Below are 23922 nucleotides of genomic sequence, written 5' to 3'. Positions count from 1 at the left end.
AATAACAGGTGTTTATTAGTCATTCGAGTTATAATGGAAAGTGCTTCCCCCCACAACACGCAGCCCTACATATATCATCATGGTTCCTGGCCTTTTTTCTGGCATTCTGCTGTCTTCTAAGGGATCTTAAAGACTAATTCTTGGAAATCACCCTTCCCTGAGGGTGATCTGCATGCAGTGCAAGAGGATCTCATTTTTTAATCACCCTTCATATTTATCACATTTTGCAAGGCCCATTGGGAAAAGAGTCAGCTAGGATCATAACAACATCTGTTAGCTGACAATAGCACTAAGCTCTCTCATCTCTTTTTTTCCATAGGAAAGGCAGAGAGGAGGCTTCTCCTCAGTGTTTCCATGATGTCACTACAATTGTTGAGCAAGGCATTGTTCATGCATCAGAACTACCAGCCATTATTTTTTCACTTAAATGATGTACATTTCATTAATGTTCCAGGCATTTAAATGCCACTAGAAACAATTTCAAACTTCAGAGGGACCCTCATATTATTCATCCCTCAGTGAAACCAGTCACTTGAAAAGCACAGTGCCGACCTACCTGATGCACACAGCTGAGCACAAGGCATATAATAAATACCAATTGATTAATTAATTGAAAATAATCTGTCCACATAAATAAAATTAGTATTTAGTCCCTTCCTCCTTAATTCTCAGGTTTCTCTTCACACACAAAAACCCCAAACTGTAAAACATTCTAAATAATTTGAATGGCTAATTCTCTGACTTACCATATTAGACTCAATGCTACAAGCTATACTGTTTGGAGTGAGATAAGATGCTAAGACAGAGAACAAAGTGGGGAAGAGAAAAGGAAAAGTGAAGAAAGAAAGAGAGTCATCCAAAATGACAAAATGCCATAGGCTTGTTTATTTAAAGAAAGAAAAATGATCTCAATCCCTGTAGACAGAACTCCTTGTGAGAAGAGAACAGCATAAGCACATGATGAGGAGACAGCCAGCTTCCTAAATAATTCCTTCAACTAATACTATTTAACCAAGAGCCAAGCATAGAATAGCTCCGGGGGCACCCAATCACTGACTATCACCGGGCAACTATTTTATAAACTGCTTTTTTTAACTACTCAGAAAAAATAAATAAATAAATAAATAAATAGACCAACCATTTTACTTCTTGACAGCATGAGGGATAGCAACAAAGTCTATTTTCTCTCCATTGGGGCCAAGGAATTCCACACCAGCCTGGCACCTGTGTAGCAGAGTCTCAAATCTACTGGGAAGCCCTGTCACAGAGCTGTATAACATGAACAGTGTGACAACAGCAGGGAAGAGACCATGCAGTAAGAAGGCAATGGTGAGCATAGGCAGGTAACCTCAGTCAGGATCATTAAGATCGTAGACTTCAAGCTACATGAGACCTCAGCAATCATAAGCCAGGTGAAAAGGAAATGAGGCAGGCTACTACTCCAAGAGTGAGAAGTGAGATAAAAGAAGTGAGAAAGTTGGAGTCTAGGTCAAGCAAATTTGGGATTATCTATGAGGCAAGCCCAAAATTCAACAAGGCAACCCCCAAATTTAATGGAATTGCCTTTCTCTGGTTACTGGGCCAGATTCTAGAATCACAATGCCTAGGAAATCCGCCACACCCCAACTAGAAGAAAAGCACAGGAATGTTATGGTCTAGAAAATCTCTCAAGTAACATAGGATGAGTAGAGCATATCTTCTTCTGACATGCATCACCACTCCTTCAACAAGCATTTATTAAGCACCTACTATGTGCTGGGCATGGTGCCTAGCACTAGGGATACAAGGATACAAAATGAAACAGTCTCTGACCCAAGAGAATTTACAATCTACTGAGGAGATCTAACATGGACAAGTTAAGGAAATACCTACAAAGTCCATTTGATCGTAAGCTCCTTGAGGACAGGGACTATCTTTTGCCTCCTTTTGAATTCCCAGTGCTGAGCACAATTCCTGCCACACAGTGGGTGTTTATCGATTCGTTTCAATGGGTAGGGAAATAGCAAGAATAGATGACTCTAAAAGTGCTGTTAACACCTGTGTTCTCAGGATCTCTGGGTGGAAAAGAAAAGTAGAAAAATGTTCAGGTTATGTTGCTGTTTTTATTTTCAGCTGGGGAAGGTGGGAAAGGAAATAAAACTTCATTAAAAAAAAAACAATTTAAAAAATGACCTGTTGTTTCCCTTTTAAAAGCCACAAAGGGGTAGATCCAATCATGAATCTATCCTCCCCAAACCAGAAGACAACTTACTTCATTTTAAGAGTAGCCACAATCATTGAGACTTATTTAGGTTATTCTTCTCAACAAGGTGAAAAGGAGTGTGTTCACTATCCTAGGAGAAGCAGTCCCCATAGAAGAAAGGCTCATTAACTAGTACGCTCATCAAATCTCCCACAAAGCCTGCCCCCATGACTGAGGAACTCATGTGATCCAATCCCTAAATTCAAGTCAGTGAAGTCTGTATAATGTGCTTGCTGTTCTTCCATCATTTTATGAAAGTCTTCATAAATGTATGTTTCATTCACAGAATCACCTTCCATGACATCTGCATACCACAATTTATTTGGCCATTCCCAACTGTTATACATGTAGCTTCTTTCTGGTTTTTGCTATTATGAATATTTCTATTAACATTTTTTGCATAGCCAAGATTTTACTGTCAGTGATGTTAGTGAGAGGAGAAATATAAATTAAGGGGGGATTACTGGGTCAAAGGATATGAATAGTTTTGTATTGAAAGTCTTATTGTATAATGACATATTATCTTCCAAAAAGATCGCAGTAATTTCTGGCTCCACAGGCCCCACTGACTTTTCTATTTTTTACTTTGGAGAAGCAAAGTGGCATAATGGATAGGATGCCAGAGAGTTTAGACTCACATTCCACCTCAGACACTTATTTTGCTGTGTGACCTTGGGCAAGTCACAGGTTAACCTCTCTGTCCTTCAGCTTTTGCTCATTTGTAAAATGAGAGTGTGAGAGTCCCTTCTAGCTCCAGAACAATGAATTTATGATTAAATGGACATCAGGGGTAAATTAGAGTTGCCTTATCTGAGTTTTTCTGTTTTTGTGAGAGCTTGAACCATTTTCAGGTGTTTATTGATAATTCATGTTTCTTTCTTTTCTTTTTTCTTTTTTTGCAGGGCAATGAGGGTTAAGTGACTTGCCCAGGGTCACATAGCTAGTAAGTGTCAAGTATCTGAGGCCAAATTTGAACTCAGGTCTTCCTGAATCCAGGGCTGGTGCTTTATCCACTTCACCACCTAGCTGCCCTGATAATTCATATTTCTTTAAGAATGATCTTAGAAAAACATGGGTAGACTTGCATGAAATAATGAAGAGTGAAATAAGCAGAACCAAGAGACATTGTATAGGGTAACAGCAATATTGTTTTAAGAACAACTTTGAATGAATAAGCTGTTTTGATTAGTATAAATAACCAAGTTAACTACAAAGAATATATGAAGGAAGATGCTATCTGCATCCAGAGAAAGAACTGATAAATTGAAATATGTATAGAAAGATTATACACATAGATACATATTTATGTCTAATTTGGGGGGGAGAAAAAAAGGAAAACATAAATGTACATACCTATTATATATTTAAAAGGAATAGCAAGTTATACATAATAGATTTGCAGTTTCATATACAATCATATTTTTTATTATACTATGTTATAGAAATGCTGGTTTTATTCCATAAATTCCATAAGTAAAATTTTTTTAAAAATGTATCATTCATGTCCTTCAATAAATTATCTCCTGGGGAATAACTCTTTTACTTCTTTTGATTTTCACAGTTCTCCATTACTAGGCCCTATCTCATCTGCCCAAACCCACCTTCATCTTCCCACTGTTTTGTCAGGAGTCAGACTGATATTTTCAAGTGTTCTCCACAGAAACCACATTAATTCCCAACTTTTTCCCCCTATTTTGAATTTCTTCCCCACTTGTCCAAATCCAAACTCTCTTCAAGACCCAAATAAAGACTCGGCTTTTCCATAAGGCCTTCCCTCTCTTCTTTCCTTCTCCAAAGACCTATAGCACTTAGAGTCAGTATCACTCAAGGACTTAATCATGTATCATCACATATTGTTCTCTCATTTTTCATATTTATTAGTTCTATATCTTAAATGATCAGCTGTTTGAAAGAAGATAGGATCGGGGGCAGCTAGATGGAGCAGTGGATAGAGCACAGGCCCTGGATTCAGGAGGACCTGAGTTCAAATGGGGCCTCAGACACTTAACACTTACTAGCTGTGTGACCCTGGGCAAGTCACTTAATCCCAAATGCCTCACACAAAAAAGAAAAAAGAAAAGAAAGAAGATAGGATCATAGATTTAGAGTTGGAAGGGACTTTAGAAGCTATCTACTCCAACCACTTGATTATTTTATACACACACTAAGGAGCAGAGAAGGTAAGCACCTGGCAGGTAAGTAGCAGAGTCCTTGGGTCTCCAAATTCCATTGTTCTTTCCACTGTATCACATTCTGTCTGAGGGCAAGACACTAATTTATACTTCGGGTGTATGTGGAGAAAAAAACAAAAATGGGGATTAGGAAGGTAAAAGCTGACCCGGACCCTCAGGCTTCAGTGCAATGCCATCTCTATGAGAGGAACATCCAGTGTAAGAGATACCTGGGGGATACAGGTAGGACCCATCTAACATTAATTCATTTTACAGAAACACAATGTTATGTAAAAGAAGGCTACAGAGACAATTTGTTCCTTAGAAACCTCAGCCTAAATGTTATATGGGCAATTAGTTGAATGATGTTATGGCAAGGCTTCAATTTCATAGTTGATTTTAGTAACGATGTGTTGGTAATATGATTTAGAAATGGTGCTCTTTGATGAGGGCAATCTTATACAGAGAGGGTGTACCTGTACTAGACTGGAAGCTCTTCAAAGGCAGGGATACCATGACTAACTTATAGTAGTAGCTCTTCAAATGCTTAGCATGCTGCATTACACATGATAGACACTTGTTAAATGGTAAAATCTACATTCAGTTATCAAATATAATTTTGGTCTTTGGGGTCAAATCTATACTAGGTCAAATCTATTTCCAGGCATAATTTTAAGCTCCTCACTGGAGAAATGCATGGTGGGGCAGCTAGATGATACAATGAATACACCATCACCCTGGAGGAGTCAAGAGAACCTTTGTTGAAATCCACCCTCAGACACTTGACACTAACTAGCTGTGTGACCCTTGGCAGGTCATTTAACCCTGACTACCTTACAAAAAAAAAGTGCATGGAGAACTTAAAAGAACTACTCCACATGCTTGTGTATTCAATAATTCAATTCAATAATATTTATTAAGCACCTACTAGGTACCAGGTATTGTGCTAAGTGCTGATTTTAAATCTCTTATTTCTAAAATTATAACTCTTCTCAATAAATTAAATATAGAGCTATAGCTATAAAAAGTACTTTAGTTTATTATTTCCTTTTTTTTTTTTGGCAAGGCAATGAGGATCAAGTGACTTGCCCAGGGTCACACAGCTACTAAGTGTCAAGTGTCTGAGGCCAGATATGAACTCAGGTCCTCCTGAATCCAGGGCAGGTGCTTTATCCACTGCACCACCTAGCTGCCCCCAAGTTTATTATTTCTTAATCACAACTTATAGCTAAAAGTAAATTTCCAAATGATTGAAATTGAAAATTATTTTGTTTAACCTACTAAGACCAGACTGTTTCTTTAGTATTTTCTTTTTTCTTTTTTTTCTTTTCTTTTTTTTTTTGTGGGGCAATGAGGGTTAAGTGACTTGCCCAGGGCCACACAGCTACTAAGTGTCAAGTGTCTTAGGCCGAATTTGAACTCAGGTCCTCCTGAATCCAGGGCCGGTGCTTTATCCACTGCACCACCTGGCTGCCCCCTTCTTTAGTATTTTCAAGTACTAATTACCCATTAAAATAAAAATTTACAAGGTGATACTTTCAAAGAAAAAAAAAATCAGTGCTGACTAGAGGGGAAACAAAAAAACTTAACAAATCCACATTTAGATCAGGCCTGTTCCAGTTGATGAAACAGAAGTTTAAGATTTCTTTTAGTGTGTTACTTACAAAGCAACAATAAAAATACAATTAAGTCTTTCTATCCTTCTCTTTTATTATTTTGTTTTCAAAGAAAATCATTTCCTGCCTAGATTCATAATGGATTATTTGGAATAAGTAGTACGTTTAAAGGCTAAGAAGTAAAAGGAGAAGAAAAGTCTGCAGAAAACTTGTCATGACATTCAAGTAGGTTAGAATGGTTTTAATTTCAACCAATCAATGAAGTACCTATTAAGCAGCTACTACAAGCTAGGTACCTTGTTGTTCATCCTTCATTTCAAAGAGGACCAATTACATCACAGGGTGATGTCTTGACTTTTAAACAAATTGGATTTAAGTGAGGCTGAACTGCACAATGTCATCAGTCTCATTCTCTCTTCCAGAGTCTTCAAAGTCCAGTGGCAAGACAAATGTCAGGATGACTGGCGATGGCCTGGGATAAAGTGGATGGCCTTGGCATCATCAATGTCTGACCAAACTCTAAGCACTCCCCTGCACCCACTTCAGACACCTTCGTGGCTCTTAGCAAATCTGGACAGCATACTAAAAAGCAGAGACATCACCTTATTGACAAAGGTCTAAGCTATGATTTTTCCATTAGCAATGTATGGCTGTGAGGGTTGGACTCTAAGGAAGAGTGAGAGTGCAGAATTGTGGTGCTGGAGAAGACTTTTGAGAGTCCCTTGGACAGCAAGGAGATCAAATCAGTCAATATTTATTTATTTATTTATTTATTTATTTATTTATTGTGGGGCAATGGGGGTTAAGTGACTTGCCCAGGGTCACACAGCTAGTAAGTGTCAAGTGTCTGAGGTCGGATTTGAACTCAGGTACTCCTGAATCCAGGGCCGGTGCTTTATCCACTGCGCCATCTAGCCGCCCATCAGTCAATATTTAAAGAAACTAATTCAGGCTATTTACTGGAAGCTTAAATACTATGGCCACATAAGAAGATAACAGGACTCACTGAAAAAGACTCTGGTGTTGGGAAAGATTGAAGACAAAAGGAGAATAGGATGGCAGAGGATGAGATGGATAGTGTCATGGGATCAAAGAATATGAACTTGGACAGTTCTTGAAGAACTTCTTCAAGAGATAGTGGAAGAAGGGAAACTAGGTGGAGCAGTGGATAAAGCACTGGCCCTGGATTCAGGAGGACCTGAGTTCAAATCCGACCTGAGACACTTGACACTTACTACTAGTTGCCCGCCCCCCCCCGCCCCCAAAAAAAAGGAAAGGAAAAAAATTGTTTCAGCAGTTAGGTGGTTCAGTGGATAAAGCACCGGCCCTAGATTCAGGAGGACCTGAGTTCAAACCTGAATTAAAGGATGTCATCAGTGAAATGCAAGCGTAAATTACAAAATATGTAGCTGTTCATGTAGCAATACCAAGTGATGAGCTGAATAGCCCAAGTATTCCACTAGAATGGTCAACATATCAGTAAAAAGCAAGAAAACCGACTGCTACTGCTGCCACTCCTGCCCCTCTCTTAAGGGAACTTAGGGGATGGTGTGGGAAAAGAATCCAATGGGATGGATAGGTTTTAATCTAAGTAAGCTTCTGGAGAAAAATATCCACAGCAAGGTCATGGATCCTTTTGAGTCTATTCTTATGGGCACAGGAGAGAGAGAAAATGTTATCTTTCTGCTAAGACCATTGTAGACAATAGCTATCCTTAGGTGGGAAATAGCCCTAGTCAGGGTTTCTCCTTGAAGTATGCCACATCAATATATGATTTCATCTTGTATCTTCCCCCATCCTGAGATGCAAAAACTATAAAATCTCAGTATCATAGTCATGGAATTTTACCATACACAAAGTGAACTGAATATCCTTCCTTACACATAAACCTTCCAAACTTTGTGTCACTCTTTTTCCCCAAAAGATTTTTCCATTTGACAGCTTTTTCCTATGTCATTCAGGATTTTACTGGAGGGGGCTGGGGTGCAGGAAAAATGACCTTCTTAGATACTTAAAAACAGGTCTGGTCTGTTTTTTTGTTGTTAGTTTTCTCCTTTGATATTACCTCTTCAGTTATAAGACCCACAGATGAAATCCCGGGTATTTTTCCACTAAGAACATATACGTCAAATCTGTGATTTCACTGGGTGTAAACAGTTTGTCTAATCACACAAATCATAAGTGGTTTCATGAGTTTCTATGACCAAAAACAATTCGGTACCCAGTGACCAAGTTTCTCATGATGTGCCCCAATAACATTAGCTGGGCAGGTCTAGATCCTATGATAATAGACACAGTCTATCACTAGGTAAGACTTGGAACAGCTTCTGTTCCAGTAGCCTGGAACCTAGGGTCACAACAGCACAATGAGGCACCAGAAGAAATACATGTTAGGAGGTAGAGCAGATGACATGTTAAACTTGGAGTTAGAAAGACCCAAGGTCAAATCCTGAGACATTAATTAGCTGTGTAACCCTGAGCAAGTCACTTAACTTTTCTCAAACTGAGTTTCCTCATCTATAAAATGGGGATAACAAAAGCATCTACTCATAGGGTTGTTATGAGGATCAAATTAGTTCAAATGAAATAAGAAATGTAAAGTACTTTGCCAACCTTAAAGCACTGTATAAATTCTATTATTGTATTAAAAGCTACTGGCCGTTTGCCTCTAATACACAATGATGTCTTTTCCAATCCATGTCTTTAAACAAATAGCCCCCTAAAAGTATCAGTTTAAAGGTAATACTTTGTAAAAGGGGGAAAACTATTAAATTAAGCTCAAAATAAAGCTGGACAACAGTAGCCATTCAGCCAGCAACCAACAGGCTCCATCATGAGAGTCTCACTAACACATATAAGGATTGACACTCTTCACAAGTGAGCCAAAGTTCTTCCAGGTCATAGAAGAGCCTTGTGCAGATTATTCAGCTATCAGACTATGAGCCTGGATATCTAATAAGACTGTCAAACTACTCTCCTCTGTGAACACACCTTTTGATTAAACTTAATAACTAATTTGTCCCAGGTAAAATTCTCTAAAGAAAGAATATTCTACATGGAAATCATTCACAGAACCATGGGGAAATAGGTCCAGAGGGCTGTGTGTGTGTTCATTTTAGTGGAATGAGCAATAGAATCAAATCAATGTACATTGATTGCCTGCCATCTTGGGGGGGAGGGAGAGGAAAGGGAGGAAGGGAGAAAAATTTGGAACTCAAAATCTTATGAAAATGAATGTTTAAAACAATCTTTACATTTAATTGGAATTTTTTTTAAAGAGTTAAAAAAAGAATCAAATGAAGAAAGATAGCTAGAGGGTCAGCTAGGTGGCTCAGTGGATAGAGTACCAGCCCTGGATTCAGGTGGATCTGAGTTCAAATCCAGCCTCAGACACTTGACACTTACTAGCTGTGTGACCCTGGGCAAGTCACTTCACCCCAATTGCCTCACCCAAAAAAAGAAAGATAGATCAAAATCCTATCTTAACATTTATTAGTCCTGTGTGACCCCAGGCAAGTTTCCTTATCTTTAAAATGGAGATGATATCAACTATGGGGTTACCCACTTCAGTGTTATCATGAAAATTTTTTTTAAATCATGCATAAAAGTTTAAAATTTTTTAAAACACAGGGACCAGCTAGGTGGTGAAGTAGATAAAGCACCAGCCCTGGATTCAGGAGGACATGAGTTCAAATCCAGCCTCAGACACTTGACACTTACTAGCTGTGTGGCCCTGGGCAAGTCACTTAACCCTCAATGCCCCCCCCCCCAAAATTAAAAACATTATCACATAAAAGTCCTTTTAAAAACACTAAAGCACTATAGGCCATCTATTATCATTAAAGTCAAAGGTCAAGAGAGCTAACTAAGCTGAAATTAAGGACTGGTTCAGAAGTGATGTTCCCTTATACCAAAATCAAGATGTAAAATAAGTAATAATACCAAAGAGCTATGACACCATCCTGGGCCTTATGAAGCCTGTTTATACTGTTATTGGAAAGATATGCCAAACAATTGAAGTATATAAGGGAAAATATTTAAACAACAAAATATATGACACAAATAATAAATACTGTGTAAATTCATAAAAGAGAGAAGTCAACATAGGCCAGAATATCCAGGAAAGATTTCACAGAGGTGGGCATTTCATAGGATACCTGAACTTTTAACAAAAGAACAAGGTTACAAAATGGGGCAGCTAGGTGGCACAGTGGATAGAGTACAAGGCCTGGAGTCAGGAAGACTCCTCTTCCTGAGTTCAAACATACCATCATATGTTTACTGGCTATGTGACCTTGGACAAGTTACTTAAACCCCATTTGCCTCAGTTTCCCCATCTATAAAATGAGCTGGAGAAGGAAATGACCAACTACTCCTGGATCTTTGCCTACAAAACCCCAAATGGAATCAAGAAAAGTTGGACATGACTGAAAAACAACTCAACAACGACAACAACAACGAAATAGTCAACTTTTAATTTCATTTTCTCCTCTTCCCATCAGCAGAAGAATAGAAGCAAAAAGACTGAAATAGGGAAACTGGTAAGATAAGGCCCACATGATTTATATGCAAAGGTTCCACCTCTGAAGCATAAGGTACAAGCAAGGGCACTCATGACATTCAAAGTTTTAGCAAGAGTATTCAAACAATAATCACTGGCATTTTTGTAGCACTTAAAGGCTTACAAAAATGCTTTAAATACATTATATTTCACTGGACCCTTAAAACAAGGTGCCTCCTCTTGTGCCAGCCTCTTTATATCAGACGACCTCTATATTTGATTGGTTTCTAAACTTCACTCTGACCAAAGGCCATTCTGAAATTATTGGCACAATTACATCGGGCCTACCTTACACACCGACAACACGACTGAAGGCAATGGTGAAGGAAAGCAAGAGACACAATGGTTTGCTATCATCTCTACCTAGAAATGGCAATGATAACTTCTTAAAAACGATCGCCATGTATCCAAGAGATTATTGGTTAGTATACGGAGGGGCTTTTATCAAACACAGCAATACCTCATCATATGGTTAATAAATTAGGGACTTATGTTTATTCTCCCCTACACATCCAATGGGAAAGCCAGTTCCACTTATCCTGTGTCCACACCCCTACCCCACCCATAATTTCAAGGGCGGCTAGGTGGGGCAATGGACAGAGCACTGGCCCTGGAGTCAGGAGGACCTGAGTTCAAATCTGGACTCAGACACTTGACACTTGCTAGCTGTGTGACCCTGGGGGAGTCAACCCCAATTGCATCAAACATCCTGGACCATTTCTAGTCATCCTGATGTATATCTTGCCACTGGACCCAGATGTCTCTGGAGGAGAGACTGAAGCTGGTGACTTTCCACAGCCCTTCCCTCACTTAAATCTACTCTGTGTTAAAATAATGGGATTTGGCAGATGCCCAGGGGCCCCCCACCTGAAGATTGATTTGGAATTGAATTGGGTGAGACTGAGAGACTGACTGAGAACCTACTTAAGGATGATTAAATCAAGACCACACCTGGCTGGCCCTAAATGGGGTGTTGTTCTCAGAGGCTGTGGACTATGACATAAACAGGAGACCACCCTCAACCAATCAGCTTGAAGGACCTCCCCGCTTTTGGAGAGGGAGAGAGGAAATAGCAAGCTGAGGCTGGCTCCCTGGATAGCCCCTTTTTGTCCGAGACTTCAATTTGGTGGCAGACAGAATAAGAGAGAGGAAAGTAGATAGACTTTTCTTGCATTACAGGACTACATGTTTTGTCTCTACTCTTTAATAAATACTTAAAAGCCTAAACTCTTGCTGAATTTATCAGTAAATCTTAACTAGTTTCCCCCCAAAAGTGGGGAGGGGGGCAGGTAAGGACATCACATTAGATTTTAAATATCACAACTCCAAGTCATGACAATAACTTCCAGATGTCCTGATCCTCTTCAAGAACAAAGCACAAACAACAACCATCAATACTATAAGCCACTCATTTGGAATTCAGCAGCTACCAAAAACTGGAAACAAAGAGAAAACCCACTGATTAGGAAATGGCTGAACAAGCTATGCTATATGAAATGTCATGGAATATTACTATTTCCTCAGAAATGGCAAACATGATGAATTCAGAGAAAGACAAGAAGACATATACACTGAAAGAACAAAGGAAGAAGTAAGGAATGACTATACACAATAAATACAATAATCTGAATGGAAATAACAGGAAAAGGCAGCTCTTTCTTATTAATTGAAATGACCAATCTCAGACCAAGAAGTAGGAGACAATTAGGGAATGAAACCTTACACATAGGGTCAGATGCTGTTAACTGTTAGAAGAGAAGGTTCAATGGGGACGTATGGGGACAGGGAAATATCAAACAAAGACTGTTACAGAAGCAATAGTCATCAATGAAACTTTTTTCTTTTAGTTCTATAGCTATAATCACCAACTGATCAAGAACATCAACTGACAATGCACCTCCAAGGGCTGCCAAAGGCTTGAGATCTTGCCTTGTCCCACCTAGCACTGACTGTAATCAGGGAAGGCCCTGCCATATGTCTGGGATGGCAGCTCCATTATGCAGTCAGCCAAGTGGAGGCAGAGCCAGGAGAACCAAGCTGTTAGGAACACAAGCCTAATCCTGACCACTCCGCTGCAAATAGCCAATACTTCTGGCTCTGCCCATCTGGAATTCATCTGATGATAAATCAGTCTCCATGATGACTCCTAGGCAAGAAGTACCAGCCCCACTTCCAATCCTGCCCCCCTCCAGGGTGTGCGACCTCACAAGTTCTCCCATCACGTGACCGCATCTTGTAATAGCATTCCTTGTATACAAACAAGTCAAACTATTTAAATGTCATTGTAAGAAAGATGCATTATAGCCTAATTTGCATGTCCATTCACAGATCACTCCTTCCTCCATTTATCTAGCCAGAAAGGTTTCATTCCTATCCCTTGGCTCTCCAAAGAAGACAATAAAGAAAACTTAAATCTTGATTATAATTAAATTATAAAAGTCCTCAAAACCCTACAGGTGTAAAGAATTAGAATGAATGACAAATGACACATGTTCATTCTAGTACTTACATCAGTCATTTAATACTTTACTGATCACTAAATCCTGGATTATCACAAAGGTTAGACACATACAAGCACTAGTTCATTGCCAAGTAGCATTAAAAATTTGATCTTGAAGAGCTAAAGCAGCCTACCAATTTAGTTGTTCCTCCACCCCAAACACACACACACACACACACACACACACACACAAGTGCGCGCACACACTCACTCACTCCCCCCCCCCCTTTTAAATTGAACCAAACCCAAACTGAGAGTTATGGGTTAAGGGGTGGGGTGGGATTAGGGAATGATCAAACTGAGTGTTCACTTCACCAACTAATTTCTCCACCCATGTGAAAACTGAATTGGGTCACAAACAAGCCTCCTAAGGATAAGCAAAAGAGTTGAAGAAAAGCCCTTACACCCATATTGACAGAGTCCAGCCTCTCCCAAAACCCTGGCAGCCTAGTCCAGAATAACAAATGTGAAAACAAGTTGAGCAACTGTGAGACAAAACAGCACAGATTCCGAAGTCTAAGAGGACCTGAGTTCAAATCCTACTTCCGACAACAAAATAGTGTAACCTTGGGCAAGTCACAAACTCTCTTGGGTCTCAATTTCATTATCTGTAAATGTAAATTAGTATGAGGGACTACTGGGGGAAATCACATACCTATTAAACACTTCTGGTCTAAACAATGCAGCCCAGGGGGATTCTCTTAGCAAGAGATGATACATACATTTCTATTCACTAAAGTTCTTTGGAATTTTAGGATTAAAATGTTCAGGTATGGGGCAGCTAGGTGGCACAGTGGATAGAGCACCGGCCCTGGATTCAGGAGGACCTGAGTTCAAATCCAGTCTCAGACACTTAACACTTACTAGCTGTGTGACTCTGGGCAAGTCACTTAACCCTAATTGTCTCACCAACAAAAAAAATGTTCAGGTATATAAGAGTTCCTATTGTTTATCATTGTTTAATATAGAATATACCAAGTTCATAATCTTAATCTTTTTTTTTTTTTAGTGAGGCAGTTGGGGTTAAGTGACTTGCCCAGGGTCACACAGCTAGTAAGTGTTAAGTGTCTGAGGCCAGATTTGAACTCAGGTACTCCTGAATCCAGGGCCGGTGCTCTATCCACTGCGCCACCTAGCTGCCCCCATAATCTTAATCTTAAAGCATTACAGGGTAATTGTATATGCTTTTACATAGCAGAAGTTATTGTATGAGTTCACATGACTAAGATTTTCCTCAAATCCAAAAATAATGGTAATGTGCAGCTTATAACTTCGTTTCTATCGCAAGATATCCTTCGTTTTGTAGCTGAGATGATGTCAGGCAAAATTTTAATTTATGTTTTTACACTAGAACTTGGGATTCATAACCTACTATTTCCAAACTAGCCCCAACTGGGGAGGTCTGGAGAGAAAGCAGATCCTAAGCAAGGTCAATGTTTGTTGACTGCTTTTGCCTTTTTCTTTTCTGAGCTGCCTTGCTCCCCCCATTCTCTCCTAACCCATAGTAAAATTCAACCTGCTCCCAGGGCTATTAAAAGTTACTGGAAGTGTCGCTGAGCAACACTATCTGTACCAACATCAACCTCGCCTATTATAAGTCTGACTCCCATTCGGAATCCAACCTTTGCCAGCCGTGGTAAAAGATAGCCCAGAGTCCCACTGCCAGGTTTCCTGCCCAGTAAAGCATTCCTCAAAAAGGCAGGACAGCCCAGCCTGACAGAGAGAGTTCTCATTAGAGACTTATCTCTGCTGGAACTTCTTCCCTGGGTTTCTTCCTTTCTTCTTCTTTTTTTAAAGTATCGGTATCAAGAATGGATATGCGCTAGCTAACATATACAAAGAGGTGAAGGCAAAAATAAAATACATTGTTTATTATTAACCTATTCCACATAGGGAAGCATTCTGAGGAAATGGTGAAATTCCTGACCAGTAATAGCCTGTGGGAACCTATCACCAAGAGAACCGCGTAAAAAACAAAGCCGTAATAAGGAGGATGTAGCAGGAGAACAATGCAGCTACTTGAGGAGATGAGATTGTCTGAAGATAACAATACCCCCAGGAGTCACTCTAGCAACTATATTACTATATTAGCCTAGGAAGCTTTGTTCAACCGGCAGGGCTCTCCGAAACCATCTGTCAAGGCTCCTGGGTTAATTCTGGTTTGCACAATCAGCATTAACATTTCAAGATTGTTAACCACTACCAACTAACGCAGATTCTTTTTTATCCCCCTCTAGTTGTAGCTTATTATACCCTCGTGAAGTGAAGATACCCTTTCAATGAAATGGAGATGCTGTAAATGAAAGGAGATATGCTCTCTTAATAATGTACATCGAGTTCAAAAGAAAAGTCCCACAACCCAGGCATGGTGCATTTACGGAGTCTTTCATTCTACTAACATGTCCAGCTTTGGTTTTCCTGTTTTGATGGGCATAAATACTCAGAAGATCAAGGACAACACGGATGCAGCCATAGACGGGCCTCCTCGGGAGCTTATGTATAAAACCGAAGGAAATGTGAGAGGAAATTAAGTTCTCCCCATTCGGTGCTGCCTCCTCCCCTCAAACCCCCGAACAACAAACATAGTCTTTTAACTGAAGAACCAGAGCAAAATCTGATAATTACCTGCTTCATGATACTACTCAATCTGAATTACACCACACTTAAAAGGCTGCTGCACTAGTTTTATTTCTTTATAAAGAAACGTGGAACAGACCATTTACCACAATAATGCCACGGATACCCTCAAAGTGTGTTCTTGCCCCAATTTAAGAGATTTTTTTTAACCTAAGAAATTAAATAATTGAAATTAAAGCATCTGGATGCTTGATCCAGATGTCTACTAATGAAGTTATTACAGGTGCTTCACATGTGTCTCAAACAAATGTGACAGCCACTGCTGCCAATAGTAAGGATATTTATCAAAACATGAATTTTCTTTAGTCGAGTATTAAAAAAAATGAGAAGCCACACAAAAGCCTTTGGTACTAGACTTTCTTTCCTCTACCCTCCCTCCCTCCAAGAATTGAGAATACCAGCATTGTTTGGGATAAATGCTTTGGCTTTCTAGCAATTTTTAAAACCAAAAAAGATTCTAGAAACTACTCATACTGCATATTAAGTTCTGTTTTTTAAAAAGATGCTTTTAAAGTCGGTTGTTGGGTAGAAGTCAAGCCTTTTGAGGGCAAGTACTGTCCCTCTTCCGTATTTGCTCTATTCCCAGCAACCACAGCATAGCAGGCAGTTAATAAATGCTTGTAAATCAATAGAAATACAAGTAAAAGTGGAGGAATTTACCTGAAGGAATGATGTCTAATGTCTGTAAGCCCAACATGCATTTAGGTAGTTGGAAGTCAGTCTACAGATTCCCCAATGCAATAGTAACATACGAGGATATAAATATATGTGTGTGCCTGTGTGTAAAAGAGAGGTTAACAGGCTAGAACTCTGAAATGCTTAATCACTGCTTAAACCCCAATCAGTGACAATTGAGAACTGTGAATTCCACCTCAAATTAACTAAAGGAAGTTGGTGTTATACTACAGCAGCATCACCAACAATTGTGCATCTTTTAAAAACTTTTTAAAAACCTAAATTGGTTTTACAGCCGCAAAAGTTGTAAAAAAAAAAAAAACTACAGTCATAATAATAAACAATTATTGCAACTCCAGTACAAAAATTCTCCGTTCCCTTTTCATTCCCAAAGGGGTCCAGGGAACCTCTTGCATATCCTCGAAAAAGACTAGAAATAGCATTTCAAAGTTCAGGTCTGCATCTACTGACACTCATCGTGAATCAGAATAACCCAACTCATGTGGGTCAGAGCCTCCTAGATTAGGAATGAGTGGGTCAACTGATTTCCCTGGCCTGCCACCTTAGACATTAAGAAGTGAAAAATGACAATCGATCATACATTCTGCATTCTTGACCTAAGAAGATTCCACCTCTGGTAACATGGGGAGAAAGTGCACTTGAAACCCCCTGCCACCTCCCTCCCTCCTCCCCCCCGCCCCCGCCCGCCCCTTTCCTTTTCCGACCTAGGGTCTGCAGGAATTCTGCTGCCTGGGACTCTGGAGCCATACTAGTCCTTAGCACCTCAGTTTTGGTCATTGCATCCCTTGTATCCAATATAGAAAGACAGAGAAAGGCTTCACTAGTTGGGGATATCTCTCTCTTCTCCCCGCACACCCCCGGTCCCCAGCACCTAGAGTCAGCCTCTTGCTGTAGACTAGAGTGAGGAGTAGACGGATTTTGGACATCTTGGTGGATCTTTGCAGACCTGGTTGGCTATCAGCCAACACCTCCAATAAATAGGATGTGCACCAAACCAATGGATGTGTGGGTCCTCTCTTCCTGCAGCACTTTCTCGACTGCGCAGAGAAAGGAGAGGCTCAGAGCACGGAAATCGGCTGGAGCCGAGATTTCCAGGGCTGGGAGAGAGTACCGGTTTCCCTCCCCCTCCGCCCGCTACAATTACAGTGCAAACCCCCAATTCAGGTGTCCTTCCGCAGGAGCCTCCCCCTGCCAACATGACAGTGAAGAGGCAGCGCTGTCGCTTTGGGAGACCCGGAGCCGCTTCCCCAAGCCGGCAGGGATGATGTCCGGCTCCAGTCCGGCCGGCTGTCCCTCCACTCCCCCAGCCCGACCGAGGGCGGTCACCTACCTCGATCCACTTCTGTGCCTCGTGGAAGGCGGGCTCCGGAGGAGGGTCGTGCGGCAGCTCTTCCAGACCCAAGCCAAGACTAGCCATTTGCAAACGTCCCCGGTCCTCTGCAGACTCGGCCGCCGCTGGAGATGGGAGAATGGACGCAGGGGTCGTTCTACTCCCCCCCCCACTTCCCTCCCTATCTTTCCCCAGGGCAGGTCCGAGCAAGCTGGAGGGAGAGGTTAGAGGCCGCCACGGCCGCCTCCGCCACCGCCACCACCGCCGCCGCCGCCGCGGGCTGTCTGCCAACACCGCCCCGGGAGACCTGGCGAGGGGGCGGGGGCGGCCTGGGGGAGGGGGAGGGGGAGGGAGGGAGAGCGCACGCTGCTGCAGCGGCCGTTCCCAGCGCCGGCTGCGCTCCGCGGGGGTGAGCGGGGTCCCCGCTGGGAGGCAGCGACGCAGCTCGCGCTCCCCACCTTCTCTCGCTCCTCCTCCTCCTCCTCCTCCTCCTCCTCCTCCTCCTCCTCCTCCTCCTCCTCCTCCTCCTCCTCCTCCTCCTCCCCCCCCCTCGCCGCCTAAAAATAAACAAGCGGCGCTACTGCGGTGCCCACCCCCGACCTCCTTTCCTCCTCCTGGAGCGGAGGTCACACGCCTCCAGACCCGGCAGCGGCCGGGGCAAGGGCGAAGGAGAACCACAGAGCTAGCCCTGCACCTGGGAGGAGAGGGGCGCACGCCCCGGAGTGCTAAAGCTTTGCGGCTGTGGGCGGGCGGCGGGGCGGGTGGCCTTCGCTAGGGACACAGAGAAGAAGTGACAGTGTCCGCCTGCATCCGCAGGACAGTGAGCTGCGTCCCACTCTCCCACAGCCTCTGCAGGCTGAAGGCGGGAGCCAGGACAGCCCTTGAGCCGTCCAGAAACTGCTTTAAGCAATTTGATCACTTTGGGGGGGGGGGGAGGCAAAAGCATCATACACACAATGACCTTTCCCTTTTTCTTTACTGGAATTTGTGTCGTCACATAGGCCATTTCCCTTTGACTGGGAGAGAAGCTGAACGGGTCAGGTATTTTATGCTCCTAGGGAAGGACTGGCTGGCAAAGGGTGACTGCAGCTGGTATGAGGTTTGCGAAGGCCTTTGGTCTGACGCTGGGAAATCCCCAGGCGCTGGGCTCTGGTCCCATGGTCAAGTAGCGAAACCAAAGTGGAATTTACCTGTTTTTCCTGTTACTCCAGTGACAGGTTGAATGGTTGGATGAAGCAAAAGAGATAGTCTTGAATTTCCCTCACCCCCACCCCCTAACTGCTGTCACAATTAGTTTCTTCTCCAAGCCCCCTCCTCTAAATTGAAGGCAGGAAGCAAGAATCCACTAACAGGAATCCAGGAGAAAAGAAAAAGGAAATGAGTAAATGGTGAGGGTGGGATGGGAATTGGGGGTGTCTATGGATGTAGACAATGTAATGTAGCTTGCAAAGGGCATTGACTGGGGCTATGGGGTCTTGGGAGCTCAAGTTGAAAATGACCTGCCTTAGAGATCCAGGGGTTCGTAACCTTGGGTCCGTGGATAGGTAAATGTGTTTATAATTGTATTTCTATGTAATTGGGCTCCTTTGTAACCCTATATATTTTATTTTTATGTACTTTAAAGCATTATTCCAAAAAGTTCATAGGCTTCACAGACAATGGAGTCTCTCTGTCCAGGGCCAGTGCTTTATCCACATGGCCACCTAGCTGCCCCTAATCTAATGTACTTTCTGCTGCTAGTTCCAAGGAGAGCACAAAGTTCTGATCCTGACTCAATCACTCACCACATTATGACCTTGGGCAGGTCATAATCTCCTTGGGCCTCAGTTTCCTTTTATAAGGATGGAAAGTAATCATACTAGATGATTTGGTTCCTTCATAGCCCTAGAAACTTGATCCAATCAATCAATATTTATCCTAAGAATTAGAGGAATTCTCAGGAAATGCTGATTATTGTGAAAAATAATCTAAACACTTAGGATTAGGTTTGCCGGGGTTTATTAAAAATTTACCTGTGCCATTTCAAAGTCAGTGATAAATGTTTTAATGGAGTCATATTATTCAATTCAACAAATATTTATTAATGACTTACAAGCACTGTGCTTTACATTACAGCTACAAAGACATAAATGCAGTCCCTGCCTTCAACAAGTTCACACATCCTTTTTTTTTTTTTTTTTTTTTTTTGGTGAGGCAATTGGGGTTAAGTGACTTGCCCCGGGTCACACAGCTAGTAAGTGTCATGTGTCTGAGGCCGGGATTTGAACTCAGGTCCTCCTGAATCCAGGACCGGTGCTCTATCCACTGTACCACCAAGCTGCCCCAAGTTCACACATCCTAATGGAGACAAACAGCATGAACCTAAATAAGAAAATTTGAGGTGTATGCAATATAATTTGCCTGAGGGAAGATACTAGCAAATGAAGGGATAACCTCATTTAAGAGGTAGCACTCAAACTGAACCTTGAAGGAGGTAGGGGTTCCAAAAGACTGAAATAAGGAAGGAGAGACCATTCCAAGTATGTTAGTTCAAAGGCAAAGAAAGAGCTTGACTGGAATGTAGGGAGGTGAAGGGAAATAATTTGAAAGTCAGCTGGAAAGATAGTTTAGAGCCAGATTGCCAAGAGCTAGCTTAAATGCCAAATCCAAGGAGCATGTATTTTATCCTAGAGGTAAGAGGAAGAAGACACTGATGTTTCTTGAACAGGGCAATGGTGTGGTCATGATAAGTATTTCACTTTAGTAGTGGTATAAAAGATTGGAAATGGTAGAGGGATTCCAGTTGGTAAACTATTGAATTGGTAGAGGCAAGAGATGCAGAGAGCCTGAACTAAGGTGACTGCCTCAATTAGAAAGAAAGGAATAGTTATGAACAATATTATGGAGGTATGTTCAGGAAGACCAGGCCACTGAGTTGACATGGGAAGGGCAGGGAGAAGGAAGAGATGAGGTCAAGGTTTCAAACTTGATTGATTGGGAAGATGGTAGTGCCCCCGACAAAAATAGGGAAGGTAGAAAGAGAGAAGGAAAGTTGTTTTGGACTTGTTGAGTTTGAGATGCATATGGAACAACCAAATGGAGATGGCCAGCAGGTACTTGGTGATCTGAAATTGTAACTCAGGAGGGAGGTGTGGACTAGATATGTAGATTTGGGAGTCATTTATGGAGAGGTGATAATTAAATCCATGTAAACTGGTAACAAAGAGAAAAGTATAGGGAGAAGACTGAGAACAGATCCCAGTGGTACACCTCAGTCTGGAGCCAGGACTTGAATGAGATGACCTTGTCAAAGCAGCTGAAAATGAGCAATCAGAAAAGAAATAGGGAAATGAGGAAGAGCAGGAACAGGAAAATCTAGGGAGGAGAGAATCTTAGGCCACCTATGTTCACTGGTCAACAATATTAAACACTACGGGGAGATCCAATGTGATATGGTTAAAGTGAAGGTCCTTGCAGCTAGGTGGTACAGCACCGGCCCTGGATTCAGGAGGACCTGAGTTCAAATCTGGCCTCAGACACTTGACACTAGCTGTGTGACCCTGGGCAAGTCACTTAACCCCAAATGCCTCACCAAAAAAAAAAAGAGAGAGAGAGAGTATTGATAACTTTGCAAAAAGCTGTTTCAGTCAAGTAGTGGGTACTGAAAACAGATTATTAGGGGTCAGGAAATGAGTGGGAGATGAAACGAAAGCAACCGTAGACTTTTCTTCTAGAATTTTGGCTGTGAAAAGGAGGCAAAGCTATGGGACACTAGTTTGAAAGCATGGGAAATCAAGTAAAGGTTTGGGGTTTTTTTTTAAAGGATGAGGGGATTGGGGCATGTTTGACAGTGAATAAGGTAAAATTGAAGATCAGAAAAAGACAATAAAGGAGAAAGAAGGGAGGGGAACAAAGGCAGAAGTAGAGGGGGTTGGTTCTAGCAAGAAGGATCACCTCTTCCTCAGAGATCTGGGATAAGGGAGGAATGAATGAGAGATAATGCTGAGTATATTTGAAAATTGTGTAGAGAAGCTTCTCATGACAAGTGGCCACCATTTTGGTAAAGTACAAGGTTTAGTCATTTGCTGAGAAGGAAAGGAGAAGGTGGCTTGAAGAAAAAAGAACAGGTTTATAACAGAAGCTGTGCAGAATGCTAGAGAGAGTCAGTCATGAAATAAGGGGGGGAAATGGACATGCAGCAATGAAGGTCCATTAAGGAAAGATTTTTTTTTTTTAAATGAGTCCTATGATTTCATCATTGTAGGTAGGTAATCTAGATCATGGCCTTCTGTGCAAATTATAGTATTAGAAAACTGCCTGGGGCACTGAGGTATCATGTAATTTATCCTCCTCATAAAGCTAGTATGTGTCAGAGGTGTAGATTGAACCCTGGTCTTTCTGACTCCAAGGCCAGCACAATGTAACACTTCCTCTCAGTGAGATTATAGAATATGTATTTATACCATTGGGAGTACTTCCCTCCTGCAGCATTCATTAGCATACTAGTAAAGAGTAGGAACTGTGAAATTCAAACCCAGATATAGCCTCATGTTTGGCTTTTCTTCCTTCCTTCCTTCCTTTCTTTCTTTTTTTGCTGGGGGAGGAGAGGGTAGGCAATTGGGGTTAGGTGACTCACTCAGGGTCACATTTGAACTCAGGTCCTCCTGACTCCAGGGCCAGTGCTATCCACTGCACCATTTAGCTACTCCTTGACTTTTCTTCTGATGACATATAGCCTGGAAAGTTTCCTTGTGTCAGTCCAGCAAGAGACTATGTGTTGGTTGTCTGACGACCAGCCTAGCTAAGTGCCAAAGGGTCATCACCAGAAGCTTGGTCAAGGACATTCTAGCTGAAACAATTCACAAATGCTGCCTACTGAGGTATGCCTGGACTTTCATCTGCATCAGTGGCGTCATCCTTGAAGTTGTTAACTTTGGTTCATGTGTGGGGATTTAGAATAATAAGGCTTTTTAACTAACAATTTTTACTAAACTACCGATATGAGCAATGAGTTAGGCTTCTAAAGACCCAAGTTCTAAGATCTCTGATGATAATCCTGGGGAGATTACAAACCTAGTATCATCATTATCACCGACAACAGATATTTACAGTGTAAAAAAAAGTATTATTAATAAGTATATCTAATCTGGAAAATTTATATAATTGGATTTACATGAAAAATTATGATTATATGAAAAATGATAAGTTTAGAGAAATTATAATTGGGCCATAAGTCCTGCTGTGGTCGCCATTCAAATGTGAAAATATTTTGAATGACTAGCCTAATTTGGGGGGCTAATCTGACTGGGGTACTTAATCTGGGACTGTTGACTGTTTGGCTATCTGACTGCTATTAATTTAGCATGGTCCATTTATAAAGTTCCACCACACTGCTCCCAAATTGATAAGCAAAATATTAAGAAGCCTCTTAATTAAATAATCCAAGCAGAGTTTATTTATGAGATACTATTTAAAATTAAGAATACAGGGAAATAGGGGTAGCTAGATGGCGCAGTGGATAGAGCACCAGCCCTGGATTCAGGAGTACCTGAGTTCAAATCCGACCTCAGACACTTAACACTTACTAGCTGTATGACCCCAGGCAAGTCACTTAACCCCAAATGCCTCACCCCCCCCAAAAAAAATACAAAAAAACAAAAAAGAATACAGGGAAATAAAATGTACAACCTGACTGCATTGCAGTGCGTCTCTTTCCACTTCATCTCTTTCCCACCTGCTGTGCCTGAAACTTCTAATCTTGTCCGCCCAGTCTTTCTATCTTGTCCTTCCCCTCTCTGAGTCTTGTCCACTGGCCTCCTCCTCTTGTCAGTCCTAGTCCTTTAGCCTTCTCCTGCATCCTTGTAGCCCCCTTAATCTTGTCAACCCCCCTGTCTGTCTTCTCCAACCTTTCTAATCTCATCCGCTGCCCCCCTGAGTCTAACCGCCAGGTCTATATATATCTTTCTTATCTCCACTCAAATCTCGGGGCTTTTTGCACTCACACACCAAGCTAATCTGCCACTCAGGGCTGCGGCTAGGGCTGGGGGGATGCTTGAGCATCCCATGCCTCAGCACAGGCTACACCAGAGCCCAGCCTGGACGACTCCGGGATCTCTCGGATAGCTCTCAGGTTGGAGGGAGCTAGGGGCTTTTTTCCCCCAGCTGTCTGACCTGGCGTCTTGTACAGCCC

General features: G+C 41.7%; 1 protein-coding gene across 5 annotated transcripts in view; it reads right to left on the bottom strand.

The window, feature by feature from the left end:
• The window catches only part of LIMCH1 (LIM and calponin homology domains 1), a 376071-nt gene extending 358014 nt beyond the window's left edge, over window positions 1-18057 (bottom strand). For 3 of the 5 annotated variants that reach the window (XM_043970433.1, XM_043970436.1, XM_043970435.1), the window contains exon 1: window positions 17754-18057. In XM_043970433.1, the coding sequence (XP_043826368.1) occupies window positions 17754-17840 (87 nt within the window). In that variant the 5' untranslated portion in view covers window positions 17841-18057. The remainder of the gene's footprint in view (window positions 1-17753) is intronic. The other 2 variants (XM_043970437.1, XM_043970438.1) reach the window with 1 other exon arrangement.
• Between the last annotated feature and the right edge of the window lie 5865 nt (window positions 18058-23922).

This window comes from Dromiciops gliroides, chromosome 6 (assembly GCF_019393635.1).
Source record: "Dromiciops gliroides isolate mDroGli1 chromosome 6, mDroGli1.pri, whole genome shotgun sequence".
In the NCBI taxonomy this organism is placed as follows: domain Eukaryota; kingdom Metazoa; phylum Chordata; class Mammalia; order Microbiotheria; family Microbiotheriidae; genus Dromiciops; species Dromiciops gliroides.
This window is presented reverse-complemented; position numbering and strand designations above follow the sequence as displayed.